The sequence below is a fragment of the Ochotona princeps genome, chromosome 3, assembly GCF_030435755.1.
Source record: "Ochotona princeps isolate mOchPri1 chromosome 3, mOchPri1.hap1, whole genome shotgun sequence".
NCBI lineage: Eukaryota > Metazoa > Chordata > Mammalia > Lagomorpha > Ochotonidae > Ochotona > Ochotona princeps.
The window spans coordinates 93,697,089-93,713,718 of record NC_080834.1 but is presented as its reverse complement, the minus strand read 5'-3'; the positions used below and the strand labels follow the sequence as shown (position 1 = coordinate 93,713,718).

At 37.4% G+C, this 16,630-nt stretch overlaps 1 protein-coding gene across 4 annotated transcripts in view; it reads left to right on the top strand.

Annotated features, from left to right (window-relative positions):
• Positions 1-15,364, top strand: part of OPA1 (OPA1 mitochondrial dynamin like GTPase) — a 77,895-nt gene extending 62,531 nt beyond the window's left edge. For all 4 annotated transcript variants that reach the window (XM_058662103.1, XM_058662104.1, XM_058662102.1 and 1 more), the window contains 2 exons: positions 13,531-13,605; positions 14,980-15,364. In XM_058662103.1, coding sequence (XP_058518086.1) covers positions 13,531-13,595 — 65 coding nt within the window. In that variant the 3' untranslated portion in view covers positions 13,596-13,605; positions 14,980-15,364. The remainder of the gene's footprint in view (positions 1-13,530; positions 13,606-14,979) is intronic.
• The last annotated feature ends 1,266 nt before the right edge of the window (positions 15,365-16,630 follow it).

Here is a 16,630-nt window from a genome sequence, read left to right as displayed (position 1 = left end):
GTGTCCCTGAAGTGGATGAAACTGGATATCAGCCTGAACAATTATTATACTCATAATTTGGAACTTAAAAATGCATGAAAGGGAAATTCTGTGCTTCAGCCTTTTTCCTCAGAGTTGGGACTCTAACGTCGATGTCTTGACAAGGCTGCATAGGTGAATCTTCCGTCCCCCGTTATCCCCTGTGTGCCTGCTCCTGCACTGGTATTCCTCACTGCAGGACAGCTTGTCATCCCATTTAACATGTGCTTTTGTAGAGTCTGATATTATGACTGTTGGAAATGTAGTCTGTTGTTTGAACTACAACCACAGTGCTGTGTTGATTTTGTTTCTGTGGACTTACCAAAAAGATAGATTTTAAAGGAGGAAAAAGTCATACTAAGTTATAGAAATCTAGGGACCTAGGTTTAGAGGAGTTTTTAAAAATGAAAACATTTTTTCATGAACAAAAATAACCACCAAGGAGTAAAAGGAGGTACCCTGGAGAAAAAGCAGGAACTGTTAAGATTATTCCTGTAGCATCCGTTATGCATCTCAGTAACTGGCTGTTTTCTTGGCTAACCAGATAAGGCCTCCGTACCGTTTCATCTCTCAGTTTCTAGCACATCTCTAAGCTATATTTCCCATTTTTCTCTTGTCTTGCATTTTTTTCGTTGTGCCTCTTTCATTATTACTTGAATTTAAACTGGGTTTTTTTCCTCATACCTACTTATTTGCCTTCCTTCATAGATTAAAACCTTATTCAGGTATTATGTAGTGTTGCTGAGTTCAGTACAGTGCGTGCAGCCCACTATAAACAAAAAAATGTTCAACCCCCAAAACAATTTGGAAAAGGAAAATATGTTCATGTCTTTCTGGTTGATCCACTTTGCCAAAGTGATTTGATTTCACACCTAAATTCACCATGCCTTGTATTATACATGTTCAGTGAATGTCTAATCATGATCTTTGGATACAGAATCTGCATTAGCCCCCCTTCTTCTCTTTGTTTAAATTTGAAAAGGTCGAGCGGGAGAGGAGGTTTGGTGTAAGCTAACTCATCCCAAATAACCTATCCTAGTATGTCTCTCCGGAAAGCCAGTGCCAGCATCTCCTTTCTTTCTCTCTCTCTCTTTTTTTTTTTTTTTTTTTTTTTTTTTGTAATTTTATTATTTTTATTGGAAAGTCAGACATACAGAGAGGAGGAGAGACAGAGAGGAAGATCTTCCATCCGTTAATTCACTCCCCAAGCAGCCACAATGGCCAGAGCTGAGCCAATCCAAAGCCAGGAGCCTCTTCCAGGTTTCCCACGCAGGTGCCTGGTCCCAAGGCTTTGGACCATCCTCAGTTGTTTTCCCAGACCTCAAGCAGGGATCTGGAAGGGAAGTGGAGCTGCTGGGATTAGAACCGGCACCCATATGGGATCCTGGGACGTTCAAGACGAGGACTCTGGCTGCTAGGCTACCGTGAGGGGCTCAGCATCTCATTTCTTACAGAGTAGCTTTCACTGGCTGGCTTTACCCCGGAAGCTGATCATTTCCTCTCTCAGTGTTGCAGACTGACTTCCTCTATATCAAAAGCGCTTATGTGTAGGCCACCAATGATTTCTTATTTAGCAGTCCACCCTGCTCACCAAAAAACCTTAATAAGTAGAAATAAATATTTATGTTTGAAAAAAAGAAAACTGATATTTCTACAGAATAAATAGTCATGTGCTTGATTCTTAAAAGTATTTTTTTCTGCTTTTCAGGGTAAAGTGACTGAATTCTTTTAATTCTGTCTTCTTAAAAATAGCACTTTTCATAATAGCGTGGCATTGACGAGGTAAAGGAGCTAAGGAAGGTGTTGAAAAATTGTCATATTCTTGAATCTGCCTAGATGCAGTGAACTCTGATTTATGGTGAAAAAACAACCGCAAAAAAAAAAAAAAACAAGCCACAGTTGACACAGAACAAAGCGATGCTGGGGGTGGTCGGGCAGTGGTCGCTCAGCGGTAGTGTTCTCATGAGGCCACAGAGGTGCTTGGAGCTGCTGATGGCCAAGTGCACAACTCCAACGGAGCTTTTAGAAGGAAGCACAGTTTTCATGGCCTCAGTCTATCCTTTAAAGTCATGCTTGAGGATGTTGATTAAATACAAGCATAAGATTAAAAGGATATTTACTGCTGGAAAATGGTCGAGACTACTGAAACTAAGTGCTTTATTAGGAAGCTTTTTTTTTTTTTTGCTCTGAACTCGAGTTTTAACTGATGAAAATTTCTTCAGTAATTTATATATTGTATTTCCTGATGTTTTAAAGTGAGGTTTACTTATATATTACAGTAAAGATATTTTTGGTGTTTAAAAGGCAAGTATACATATTTAAACCAGAATTGGAGATTTTTCCCCTCCTTCTATTAATATTTACTATATCCTAAGTGAAAAAGATTAAAACAAAATAATGTTTTTAAGGCTAGAATTAATCTTTGTTTTTAATAATCAAACATTTTTTGAAGATTTATTTTTATTGGAAAGTCAGATTTACAGCAAGAAGGAGAGACGGAGACAAAGATCTTCCATCCGTTGGTTCACTCCCTAAGCAGTCACAATGGCTGGAGCTGAGCTAATCCGAAGCCAGGAGCCAGGAGCTTCTTGCGGGTCTCCCACGTGGGTGCAGAGTCCCAAGGCTTTGGGCCGTCCTTGACTGCTTTCCCAGGCCACAGGCAGGGAGCTGATTAATGGTGGAGAACCAGGACACAAACAGGTGCCCATATGGGATCCCAGTGCACACAAGACAAGGACTTTAGCCATTAGGCTACCGTGCTGGGCCCAATAATCAAATTTTTTGTTCTCTCTACTTGCAAGATAGAAAAGTGGAATCCAGTAATAGAAAACTGAATTTAATCACGAAACACGTTATAGGTCTATGCAACAGTATAGACTTAACAAAAACCAGGTACAAGTGAATTTTTACACATCATGGTTCTAAAAGTTACATAGGAGATAGGGTAAGAACATAAAGAGTTTTGGTGTTTTTTTCCCTGGATAGCACAGTTCGAAGTTATTCTAGAAATTTCATAATCATAGTAACCTGTCCGTGGAAATGATGAAGCTGTTATATACTATGCTCTATCTAAAAATTGGCAGATATTTTCTCAGATAATGCCTTGATGCTGTGATGTAAGAGATGTTTCAGACTACATTGTGAACTCGCGGGGAGGGTGATCGTGGACTCACCAGTGGTTAAAGCAAGCATTCAGCTCCTGCCCCCTGCAACTACCTGTTACTGTCTTCAGTGGTGTGTTTTTAAATTGGAACCGCTTCATACTCTTGAATCACATGAACAGATTTGTCTCTACACAGATGCACTGCACTTGGTTTGTAGTATTAGTTTGGTTCTTTTTAACACTAAATCCCCCTTTACTAGAAGAACGAATGCATATGGATTTTGGGAAAACTGAACAATATAGAAGGCAGATTTGAGAAAAATAGTTATCACTACCCGTAGATTACCATTGTAAATAGTTGAACAAAATCCTGAACGTAGCTCTCAGGACCCGATTGTGGAGGACATTTTTTTTTACACAAAGCCTCTCAGGTCAGCTTCATTTTATACCCCCATATCTCCAGTCCATTTTCAGTTCCATTATTTCTATTTCCCAGCTCCTGCAGCATGTTGAAAGTCTCTTTATGTAAGTGAATTTCAAAAATGTTTGTTAATAGAATTAAGCAAAATTAGTGAGAATAAAACCTATGGTACCAGTTACTTAGTGTAGCTTGAAGTGTTCCAGACACCACGTTGTAACATAACATCCTGCAAAACCAGTCTCCTTTGAAAGTCATTCCGCACCGCGGTCTGTATAAAGTACTGTGGCCTTCCTGCATGTGCCTTCACCACATCTCTCCTTCTTCAAAGATGGCCACAACATCTGGTCTTAAAGCTGATGGGTCGATCATTCCATATAATCCAGCTATTTTTTTGTATCTTGTTCTCTATTACACAGAGAAACTCTTGCCTGCTTCTTCCACTTTTATCCATCGACTTCCTTCTTAACTCTATAATCTTTATGCTCTATTTTTTGTAAAGCTATTTCCTCCCAAATTACTAAAAATCAAGAGAAGCAGTGATCCAGGCAAGCATTCGGGCCTGTGAAGCTGTACCATTTGGTCCTTTGAAATGAATATCCTGCTTTCCAAACGCGGCCACGCATTTGCATAGTGCATTGCAGAATCATTGGAGGCTTATAATACATTATCCCCATTGTTCACATGGGGAAGTCATGGCCATTGGAGATAAGTTAAATTAATATTTATGGCAAAGCAGGAGTAATTATCAGTTTAAGAGACAGTAACTTTTTAGGACTGTTTTGGAATTCTACTCGTTTTGGTCTTGAATGAATGTATGTAAGTAACGTTTCATGCTTATGTAATGTAACCTCCTTATTTGTGTTGTTTTTAATATGTGTTTGTTTTAAAACATGTTCTCCTGGTGTAAGTAATCAGAATCTGGACCAGTGTTGTCTCCTAAAGGTGTATGCGTAGTTTCACACCTCAAAAAAGATAACCGGTTTCTCAATGTATATAATTATATTGTAGTTTTAATTTTGTGATTGTCCTTTTCCTCATAAAACATTTAAAGTTAAACTTTTTGGTTTAAAATTGGAGGGTGGTTTTCCAATTTAGTGAATATGAGAAGTTACTTCTGAAGTTGTTTCCATTTTTCTGAGCTGTAATCTGGCTTTGTAACCAATATAGGAAAAATTACGCTAATCTGAAATGCTCTGAAATCTGAACTTTTTTGAACAGCTACATAAAACAAAAAATTTCAGCTTTTGGAGTGTTCCGATTTTAGGTTGGGAACATCCAACTGGTAAGGTCTAAGGAAATACTGCAGTACCTGAAACATTCTGAGCCCAAGCATTTCATGTAGGGGACACTCATCCGATTTCAGTAAAAACATCTCCTTACTGTGCTAAGTATCAGAAAACTTGGGAAATCAGCCTGTTTTCCTTTTGATAACTTGATAGTAGTTTGTCCTAATGCAACATCTTATTTAAGAAATAGAACTGCTATTTCATTTGTACATTTCATCTCTCTTAATTAAAGCCTTCACCTTTTAATTCTACATTTATTTCATAAAATTTTAGTATGGCTCATGAGTCTGTTACAGTCTTCATAATCTTTTCTTTCTCTTTTAAAATTTCATGAATGAGCTGACTGCTTAAGAATCATTCTCATGATACATTCATGTGTTGGGCCTCCTTTTTAAAGCTTCAGCACTGAAGGTCTTTTGACAAACCAATATTTATAGCAGTTTGACAGCAGGATGAGAAGCAGCGTTTGTAACAGCTTGAAGAAAGACCTTTTCCAGGGCCCAGTCATGCAGTTACAATCTTGACCTATTTCTTATGCTGGGAACATGCAAACAGCAGCACCGCCCATATGTTTTCTTGTCCCATTGACTGTCCATTCACTTCCCATCTGTTTTGCAGTCTTAAAGGAACAGAAGGGGCCCTCTTCTTATAAATCTGTCTTTGCAAGTGATAAATGATGTCCTGTCTCTTTAAGGGCTGCCTGGGTGGTTTTCTATTTCTTAAAATATTTCAACTTTCCTCCCAGCAAAATTCAGATTAAAATGTACTTTTACAAGTTAAGAAGAAAACAAAAAAGAAAAAGACTGTATTTTCATAATGACATTTTAATTAGGAAAAAAATTTTAATGATCTTTTCTGCTCCTCTCAGTCAGTTCCCTAAATCATGCTTTTTAAAAATGTGTTGATATTTAATTTTTCTGTATGAAAAAAGGAAATGTATTGATTTTTGAAGTAGTGTAGTTGAACCTTTTTTGGAGAAAAAAAACCAGTGTATTATAATAAGATATACTGCATCTACTAAAAAGTTTTTAAAAATAAATAACTTTTTAAAAATAATCGAAAGTAAGTTTATTTTTGTGCAGAACATTCTGAGATTTATGCATCTGAGAATTCTTCCAAAGTTCCATAGAAAATGTTTATCATGGAAGAACTATTCCAATAAAATCCAATGCATGGATTATAAAATAAACTTATCAGATTATGTTTTCCATAAATTTTTTGAGTCCTTCCTGTACAATAATGTGACTGTATGTAGTTAATAAAACTACAGTATACTTGAAATTTGCTGAGAGTAAGTCTTAAATATTCTTATCACAGGAAAAAAAAGTAATTTCATGAGGTAATATGTGAATTAACTTGATTGTAATTATTATTTCATAACTATGCATCTATCAAAATACTGTGTTGTACACCATTACAATTTTTGCATATCAGTCATACATTGATAAGTTGAAAAAAATAGTAAAAACAACCTTTTTTGGCCATAATTGGGATTAATAGATGCTATTAAGTATGGAGCATGTAATGCACTAGATTCACAATAAAGTAATTCACAGTAGACTAATTCTGAAATAGATCTAACTTTTATGTTTTGTTTTAAAATAATTTCTTAAGAATAATATTTTTTACTTTTATTGCTAAAAGGAAGTACATAAGTGTGCATATTTTAGTCATTAAGTTTTCCTAAATTTAAACAGAAATAAAAGTAATTTTTTCTGTGCAGGAATTATTTCTAGAATGTTAAATATGACAGGTAAGTTACCTTCCCTTTCTACCTTGTAGTGTGTTCTCAGATTGCTGGTATAGAAATCATTGCTGGGGCCGGTGCCATGACATTGTAAGCCTCAGCCTGTGGCACCAGAATTCCACATGAATATCGAGTTGAGTCCCAGCTGCTCCTGTTCCAAACTGACTGCCTGCTGACGTGCTTGGGTCCCTGCACCCACATTGTAGACCCGGAGGAGGCTCCTTGCCTTTGGCTTTGAAATGCTATAGCCATCTGCAACCAATGGATGGAAGACCTCTCTTCCTCTGTCTCTCCTCCTCTCTGTAACTCTGCCTTTCAAATAAAAATAAATAAATTCCTAAAACAACAAAATAATTACCTGTATACTGTTAGTATAGTGTGCTATATTGTGTGCATCAATGGCTGTATACACCTTCCTTTTTTTTTTATTGGAAAGTCAGACTTACAGAGTGAAGGAGAGACAAGATCTTCCATCCACTGGCTTGCTCCCCAAGTAGCCACAACTGCCATAGATGAGCCAGTCCAAAATCAGGAGCCAGGAAGTTTCTCTGGGTCTCCAACACCGGTTTTGAGTCCCAAGGCTTTGGGCTGTCCTTGACTGCTTTCCCAGTCCACAAGCAGGGAGCTGGAAGGGAAGTGGAGCAGCCAGGATTTGAACCAGCGCCCATATGGGGTCCCAGCGCATGCAGGATAAGGACTTTAGCCACTAGACTACCACCCCAAACCATATATATGCCTTCTACAAACTTACTAGAACTGGTGTATTAATTCCCTGATTTATTAAAAAAAAATATTTGAGACTTCTTACAAACATTCGTCCCTATGCAGAAGATAAAAAAAATATTTAAGTGGAAGGAAAAGAAAATCCAGGCAAGTGAAATAAAGCAAAATCTTGGGTTCAAGATTGGTAATCCCTTCAAAATGCATGCCCAAAGGTTTTGTTTACTTTTCTAGCAATATACTCCAACCTTTTTAGCCATGGACTGCTTTGAGATCACTGCTTGTCTGATGGTCTTCAGTCAAGCATGCAATTATTACTTAGAAGCATAAATATTCCCGAAAGTTCTCTCCCTAGTCCCCCTTGCTGGGCACAACAACAGTCCACCAGTCCAATGGTGAGTCCATGTAATCATGAATTGCATGGCACAGTGTATTTTAATATTCCGCACTGTAGACCGACAACCTAAGTAGTTCTGGTTTGACTTATCTAAGAAAAAAAATAGGTAGGGTCTAAAGATGATTAATGTAGGTAGGTAGCAGTTACGACGCCACCATAGCTGCCTGCACTGCACATTGGAATACCTGGATTTGAGTCCCAGGACCAACTTTCTTCTAGTGTGCACCTGTCCCTGCCACTCCCTTGGGAGACCATACTGAGATGCAGGCTCCTGGCCGTTGCCGTTGGGCTAGCAGATGGCTCTCTCTGTGTCTGTCTCTCTGGCTTTCAGATAAGTAAGTAGAAAAAAAGAAAGAATTAATGTGAGTACATTTTTAAAGTTCGTGGGTAACAAAGACTAAGTTAATTTGGGTACCAAAAAAGTTGAAATTCTTGCAAATAAATATTCTAAAACTTCACAACAAATGTGTATTGTGATAAAATTCTGTATGGATTTTTTAAATTCTTTACACCAAAACAAGTATCTTTTAGTTCATTTTTAAGACTTTTATTGAGACCCCTGATATATCTCCCATATAATCTTCTAGGTCATTGTTTCTTTTTTACAGCTGAACCTTTAAGTATCAGTACCACAAGTTCAAAGTTTTATGTGGACATTGACAGCACCTAAAACGATACTACTCCTTAGTGTTTGTTAAGGTCGATCCATTATCGTTACTAGTTACCTAAAATGAAGGTTGCCATCTATATATGAAAGTGGAAGTATCTGAGAGGTAAAGAAATATTAACTAACTATGAATGAGCAAATACAACGTTTAGGCGTTGATAGATGAACATAGATATTTAAGTCTTATGTTCAGTCTCTTATATATCTTTAATCCTTTAATTTCTGGGGAATAGGCTTCAAAACAGAAATTATTTAAAGATATCTTGATAGCCAAGAGGTGGCTTGCAGCCATGGTTATACTATAAAGAATGTCTGACTTTATCCACAAATTGCTGGTGAGCTATTTATATATTTAGCAGATAAAACATAATTTATAGACTTTCTTAAGGCAACTTCTTTATTAAATCATATTGATTTGGACTCAACTTTTTCTGTAATCATCTTTTTAACGTTTGAATTAAGTATTGATGGCGTCAGGTCACTCAACGATGAATGAGTGAAGAATGAATGAATATTTATGAGCATCTCTTACACAGCAAGGGCTGCACGGGGCTGAGTGATCTTAAATGACAGGGTTTTTTTTTTCTAAATAGATAATTCATATGAGCAGTCCCTGCTGTTCCTCAGACATTCATTGCAAAAAAAAAAAAAAAGTTCCTCCCAAGATGAATTATGCAGCCCTGGGAGAATAGCACTGCAATTTGATTATATGTTTTAGTAAAAAGTAACAATAGATAATAAAATGATACTGAGAAATAAGTCATAAGGATGCATATCATCAGAGTAGTATATTTCAGTCCTAACTTTAAAATAAATTTTGATTTCTGGATAGATTTTCTTCGTTCTGTATGTTAAGAAACTAGGACTGACTTGTCCACAGTCACACTTAATGACAGTACTCATTGATTGTTAATGAAGTTAGACCAAAGGTGGCCGAAAGGGCCCAGCACAATAGCGTAGTGGTTAAAGTCCTCACCTTGCACGCGCCGGGATCCCATATGGTCGCTGGTTCTAATCCTCACAGCCCTGCTTCCCATCCAGCTCCCTGCTTGTGGCCTGGGAAAGCAGTCGAGGACAGCCCAAGGCCTTGGGACCCTGCACCTGCATGGGAGACCAGGAAGAGCTCCTGGCTCCTGGCTTTGGATTCTCTAAGCTCCAGCCGTTGTGGTCACTTGGGGAGTGAAACGTTGAACAGAAGATCTTTCTCTCTGTCTCTCCTCTTCTCGTATATCTGACTTTCCAATAAAAATATAAATAAATCTTTAAAAAAAAAGGTAGCTGAAAAACAAATTTTGGACAAGAATTAATTATGTTAATATATACCCCTAGGAAGTGCATGTTTGAGAAGATTTTGCCTGTAACAGTATGCTTTGTATTATTTTGAATTAAACATGGAACTACAAATTAAAACTCCTAATCAGCATGACTAATTTTCAGGGTATCAGATATAATTGTAGCCCTAACAGAGATTTCCATTTAAATTTCTGGATAATAAAATTAAACTGGCCTTCCCACACCTCAGAAACCTGGGATCCCTAGCTTTGCGTTTCCTAATTCTCAGTGTTTTCCAGCATGTACAAGTTAACGCCACCTTCTTTCATAACAAGCAGAAATTGCAGTTTGTCTGTATTCATGCTTCTGCTTGAGAATGACCAAGCCTTTCTAGAGGAAATAACAACAAACCCAGCAGGGTCACAATGAGGAAGATAGTTGCTAGATTTAGTTGTGCGCTTCTGACCGATTGATTCTTGTGTTGATTGGGAAATTGCACACTTTTTTTGGACTAAATAGAAGATGTTTTGAGAACCTTGAACCTTTTTGTTTGCTTTCCTTGTTTCTGTAATGCCCAAAATTACGTAAACGCTGAGCTTCTATAGGTGACTTGCTCAGAGTCACTGTCTAATAAGGAACAAATTTGCTAGTAACAAGAAGTATTCTTTAATTCAGTTCTCTAGTGAACAGCTTTCCACCTCAGAGTCTCAGCTACAGAGTGTCTTAAAATTTCATACCAGATGCGTATACAGCATGTTATGAAACGGTTTAGCTAAGGTACATTTGATTCTTTGGATGTGTGTTTCACTTAAAGTACCCTACATTAGTAAGCCTGATGCTTTTTTCTTGATGCTTGTTGAAAAGCATCAAACGTTGTAGGAGATTTATTTCCGTGCATGTGGCAGTGTTTTGTGGGTGCCTCTTTGTTCCTGTTCTAAACTGTTATTAACCACTGAAGTGAACCTTCTCCCAGGTTTGGCCTTTTGGTATTCACAGTGTATTCAGAACCTAATTACAGATTAGTCTGTATTGGAGACTTTTAGAGCAGTATCACAAGACTAAGAAGCAAAATGAGAGTCGCAGTGTCATTCATGTGGAGATCAAGAGACCGGGTCAAGTCATGTGAAGGAAGGAGAAAGGACAAGGAGCCTCAATTCCCTGATGCTCCGGTTTATGAGTTGGGGATTATTGGAATATTCATGACTCAATCAAGGAGCACAATGAATTGATGTTTGAAATAGCTCATCTTTTAAGTAAATATTGAGTAAATGGAAAGTAGACTCAGTATTCACTACATGTAGAATTCTGTGTAGCAGAAATAGCTGTTTGCTAATCCCTTCCTGAGTTAGTTTATCAAGTAAATCACAGATGTTATAAGAGTTCTCTAGGTATGAGCTTTTAACTCAGATATTTACTGGAAAGGGAAGTATGCTTTAATTAGATCATCATTAGTGTCTATTTGTGCAGTCCTGAAATCAACTTTTGGAGTTCAAAAACACTGTGATACTGATGCATTCATTAATTTGAAGGATTAAAGAAGTAGAGTTTTAGTTACTAAATTTCAACCTCATTTTTTATCAGTAAGTCAGTTTTGGTGCAGTCATATGGCATAGTTAGTATGCAAGATGTCATGAAAACCATCAAAAATGTAAATGAACTCAAGTTTGCAGAATAATGCTGCTTGTTGTTTGTAAAGTAGCTTCCATGCAGAACGTGAAGTCTGAGGACAGTTTCACAGCTACAGGTGATTATGCAGTCAGTGTATTTCGGCCTTGATGATAAGGTACCATGATTAAGTTAAAACTGATCTCTTCACTGTACTGTGTTGTCAGGTCTGAATATTCTCTGGGCTGTCTGTCTGGTTCAGGTGTGACCAGACAGCTTTCCTTGACCTTCCGTGCTTATGTGTTCCCTGCTTCCTGATCCAGGCTTGCTCTTACAGTTATCCACCAAGTGTGCTAATAGGTTTCTTCTTATTATTAGTCCATAATCCCTTATTTTCTGTGCCATGTGTTAGGGGGACTTCTGAGTACCTCCAAAGTATGTACCAACCCAGACCTTACTCTAGAAACTAAAGATGCTGAACAGTTTTTGTCCAGTTTTATACTTAGTATTGTTTTTCCTAGAGTTTCTCCAAATGTTTGTAGGTTTAGTCCCCTTAAGATCTAGTAATATCTGTCAGACTGTGATAGTGTGTTGTGCAATGTTTCTGTCATCCTTTGGCATAGGACTGCTTAGAAGGCGGCAATGACTATGCTGGTCTGTGTTTTTTACCAAACATGTTTCACGTAAAAGTTCTCTTTTACATGATAACAAATAGACTGAAAATGATAGCCTTTGCTTGATGACTGTTAGAATCAGTGTATGGCAGTGGATCAGTATACTTGTGAATCAGAAGAAGGAGGACTAAGCCAGCCCTCCAGGCTGTAGGAGCCTCACCTTCAGCACTGCCACTTGCAGGACTGTATGAGGACCAAGTGAAATGTCAAATTTGAAAACACACAGTTGACACACCTAGAGTAAGAGAGAAGCATGGAATGCTTTCTAAATATAGGATAGCATTTCTGACATTGTATCAGTGCATTAAGTGGGAGAACAAATGACAAAATGATTGTTTTAGTGTTAAAGGAATGTGTTTATCACAACTGCTGTTTTAATATTTATCTCCATTCTCCTATTAACTCAACTAAATGCCCTCTCCAGCATTCCTGAGGCTTGAAGATGTGATAGAACTATGTCTTGATAATCAAATTGCAGAAAGTATAGCATTTCAAGGGACATTTTGCAGTTTTCTGTTTATTAGACTTTGTAAGTTAGACACTTGCATCCGACTGGCTCTTGTGTCTTCAAATACACGTGGATCTTGTTCAAGACAGTCCCTTATGACAGTGGTAACTACTGTACTGCAGTCTGTCCAGGCGAGGAGAGCGCTCAGCGATAGGGCGAGAGGTTGGCGAGAGCTCATTTGCATTCCCCATTGGACTCGAAGGACACGCCAAGTGGAGCTGGATTCCCTCCCTTCGTCTGAAACAGTGTTATTCCCAATGAAATACTTGGAAGAGCTCCTGAGGCTCTGAGATTTCTGTGTGTTGTACTACTTAAGTTAGATTATTTTTCAAAGACTTCATTAATTTGCAAAATTCTGTTGAAATTTGTTGGAAAAAAAATGTTCCTCTTACCCTCTTATGCTTATTAAAGTTCTTTAGCTAATGAGCTGCACTTATATGGAACTCTGAAAATTTATTGGAAAAAATAGGGCAGGCTGTCTGTCTCCAAGCAACTAGACAAATTAATGATAAAACTAAGAATGTGGCCTTATTCAGGAAAATAAGTATGTTGATTGATTTAACTGGTATTTTCAAAAATGGAAGTCAGGCTGTCAAAAATACACTGAACTTCCAGGAAATGGGTTGTGAGTTTTCTAAATGTCTCTTTAAAAAAAAGTCATTTTAACACTACCTGATTACCCATCTGTATTTCCTTTTGCTTTTGTAAAAAATGTATTGTTTTACATTTTTTCTATGTTCTAGACATTACTAGCTTTGAGTTCCTGTTTGGGCTTCATGAGTGTGAGAAATCTTTACAGTTCAGTACATAAATGTATATGTATCTCTGTGTGTGAGAGTCAGTAATTTTGTACTTCCTTCAGCAGCGTTATGTGCTAAAGAATCATTAGCTTAATTAGGTATTATTCATTCCTTCCCCTTGCAAGAAATGGCTGGGTTGGCATTCCAGTCCACCTGAACATGCTGCGGTGCAAGGTGGGATGGTGAGACTTTTTCTCTAAACAGATAAATACATATTACCAAACTGCTTAGTGAATAAAGGTCTTCTAGGCATTACATTGCCTTTGAAAAATTAATTTTTTATTTAACTAATGCATTGTTTTATCTCCACAGAGAAAGTTAGAGAAATTCAAGAAAAACTAGATGCTTTCATTGAAGCTCTTCATCAGGAGAAATAAATTGTATTAAGTAAGTAAAACTGATCTGACTAAATCCACAGTTTTGACTTTATTTGTATGTTTTTAAGATTTTTTTTTATTATTATTGGAAAGGCAAGTTTGCAGAGAGAAGGTGAAACAGAGAGAAAGATCTTCTCTCTGCTAGTTTACTCCGCAGGTGGCCACAACTGCCAGAGCTGAACCGGTTCTGAGCCAGGAGCCAGGAATTTCTTTCAGGTCTCCCACACAGGTGCAGGGTCCCAAGGATTTGGGCTGTCTTCGACTTCTTCCCCCAATCCACAGGCAGTGAACTGGAAGGGAAGTGGAACAGCCAGGATATGAACCAGCATCCATATGGGATCCTGGTGCATGCAAGATGAGGATTTAACCACTAGTACCACAGATTTTTTATTTTAAACCAAATAATTTACTGCTTAAGTGAATACTTACGTAATAATTTTCATTGTGTGGATCTGTGAAACTAGCTTCCGAATCTCGTAAGTATAATATTTTTAAATAATTTCATTGCTTTCTGACTGACCTAAATTGATCTGCTAGGATTTATTTTGAATATAAAGATGAATGAAGAATCAAGATGATTTGTAACATTTTCTGCATGTAAAGCATTATACTGTAGTTGGCATTTGTTTAATGCTGATTGCTCATAGTTAATGAATAATTACATATATGTTACATATTAGACTTGCAAAAGTATTTTTATTTGGATTGACTAAAAGTGTTAGTAATTTGTTCTCATGGGGACATGCCTTTTTCTGTCTAAAGAGAAGGTTACCACAGACGTAACAGCTTGGTCATGGTTATTTATGCCCGCAGGGGTCCTCAGTTTTCCCTTGGTTTCCTACCTGTCTAGGGTTTCTAAGGCACTCCCGAACCTCTTGAGCTGTGAGTCTGTAAACTACTGCAGAGTATCTGTGGATTGAACAGGTGATCCTGGCTTTGAACCCTACAATCCATTGAAGAATAAATGCGCAGAGTTGCAGCCTTGCTGCCTTCAGGCCATTTTGTAGAGGTTACCAAATATCCAAGGGAATAATTTCTCAGTTGTAGATTAAACATGCATTTTTTTAGCTGGTAGTTTTGCTTTTTTAGGTAAATTTTTAAGTAACTGTGATTCTGGCATTTACTCCAATACAGCCGTGCACAGATGCTTCCCTACCACTTATGTAATGTTTTAATTCTTTTCATGAAAAAGTAGTCCCAGTATGTTTTCTGTGCTTACATCATGTTTGATAACAGTTTATTAATGTTACAGCTCATAAAGAAACTACAAAACTTTAAACAGTTACGTGTCAGTGTTTTTATGATGATGACATAGTAAAATTGTTTTAAAACAGTGCATTTCTCTCCCCAGACCTATACTGACCAAGTGAATGTATTTCTACAGAACCCTGCACTGCAACTCGCCACCTGTGCATATGTTTGAAGAAGAAAGCATCGAGTTTTGGCCTGCCTCTTTCCTTGCGCTTGTCCACCTTTCTAAATAGTCCTTGAGGTCACAGGGTGAAGCTGACGTGTGTTCTGGGCGCTTTGACCGTCAGCTGTCTTTGGAACGGAGAAGCGGTTGAAACGCCATGGTCATCTCACTGTGTCAAAGGGAAATTGGAATAATACAACTGGTATAGCCACTAGCTTCTGTCACCGTCTGCTTGTTGTCTCGTTTGTGGTGGAACTAGTTTAATTCATCAACTATTGTGTCAGTGTCATTTCTTTTCCAAAAACATAATGCAAGATGTTTTCAAATAAAACTTACAGCAATTTTTTAAAAGTTACCATTTGTATATAAAGTGATGGTAGCTGCTCAGTCTTCATCTGTATGTCTGTAAATCCAGGAACTCTTTGTGACAATTCAGTTTATATTCATCACATAAAAGGAGGCTGGTTAACAGGAGATCCCCCTCAAGTAAGTTTATTGGATCTTAAAACCCCAGCGTACACCCAGTACATGAATGATCAGTCCTTCATCGACAGATTGGAAATGTCCTAGCGGTCTACGGCCATGCCACCCTGAACGCGCCCGATCTCGTCTGATCTCGGAAGCTAAGCAGGGTCGGGTCTGGTTAGTACTTGGATGGGAGAAATGTCCTAGCGAAGCTTAAGTCAGTAGCTGTGTACCCGCTTGATTCAGTTGCTATTTTGGCACATACTGTATCCATCTAAAATTAATTTTGGATGTTGTATACTTAAGTTAGTCTATTAATACTGCAGAATTTTGTTAATCATTGTTATTATTCCTGTTGGCAGAGCTGTTGTAGTAAGATAAAAGATAGGAGATTAAGAATAGTCAACCAATTTATTCTAATTTATTTAGAAGATTTTCAAGTATTTCAACTAGATATCAGGAAAAGGATTTGTTTCATAAAACTTTTAAATAGAAATTATTTCAACAATTAGAATGATCTTGTCACTGAAATTTTTTAAAAACTGCAGTGTAAAATAATACTCATAACATTTTCATGTGTTTTTTATTGGTAAAGGACTTTATTTCATCTGATAATAAAATTTATTTGGTAAACTATCTTAGAGATTCAAATAAAACAGTTTTTACTTAAATAGCAAATAATCATCCCATTCTCTCCCATTGTAAACCTCCATAATTGAAGTACCAAAAATCCATGAACAGTACTGCTAAAGACAAATGGGCAGGTGAAGGGTGTTGACTGAGGAAGATCTGACTGTGGTGGTGGGTTAAGCCCACATCTGCCTGTACCCCAGAGCACTGCTGATTCTCAGAAATGCATGCAAAAGCTGAACTGAATTCAATTTTTTTGTTCTTAATAAGGCTCGGAAAAATATCATGTGTTAAGTATGTGATATAATGTGCTTATTACATTATGTAAATGGAGTCAGTCAAAAAAAAGTGAAGCGGACAACCTGGATTTCAAAACCCTCATAAGTAAATCAGTGAATGTAAACAGCAAGTTTTACAAGCCGTGCTTTGTAAAGCTAACAATCAAGACTGGGATCCTCAGAAGTTTCTAGGAACTTGAATTTCTGTATCATCTTATCAGGCCTGAGGCATTCATCTAATCAACGAG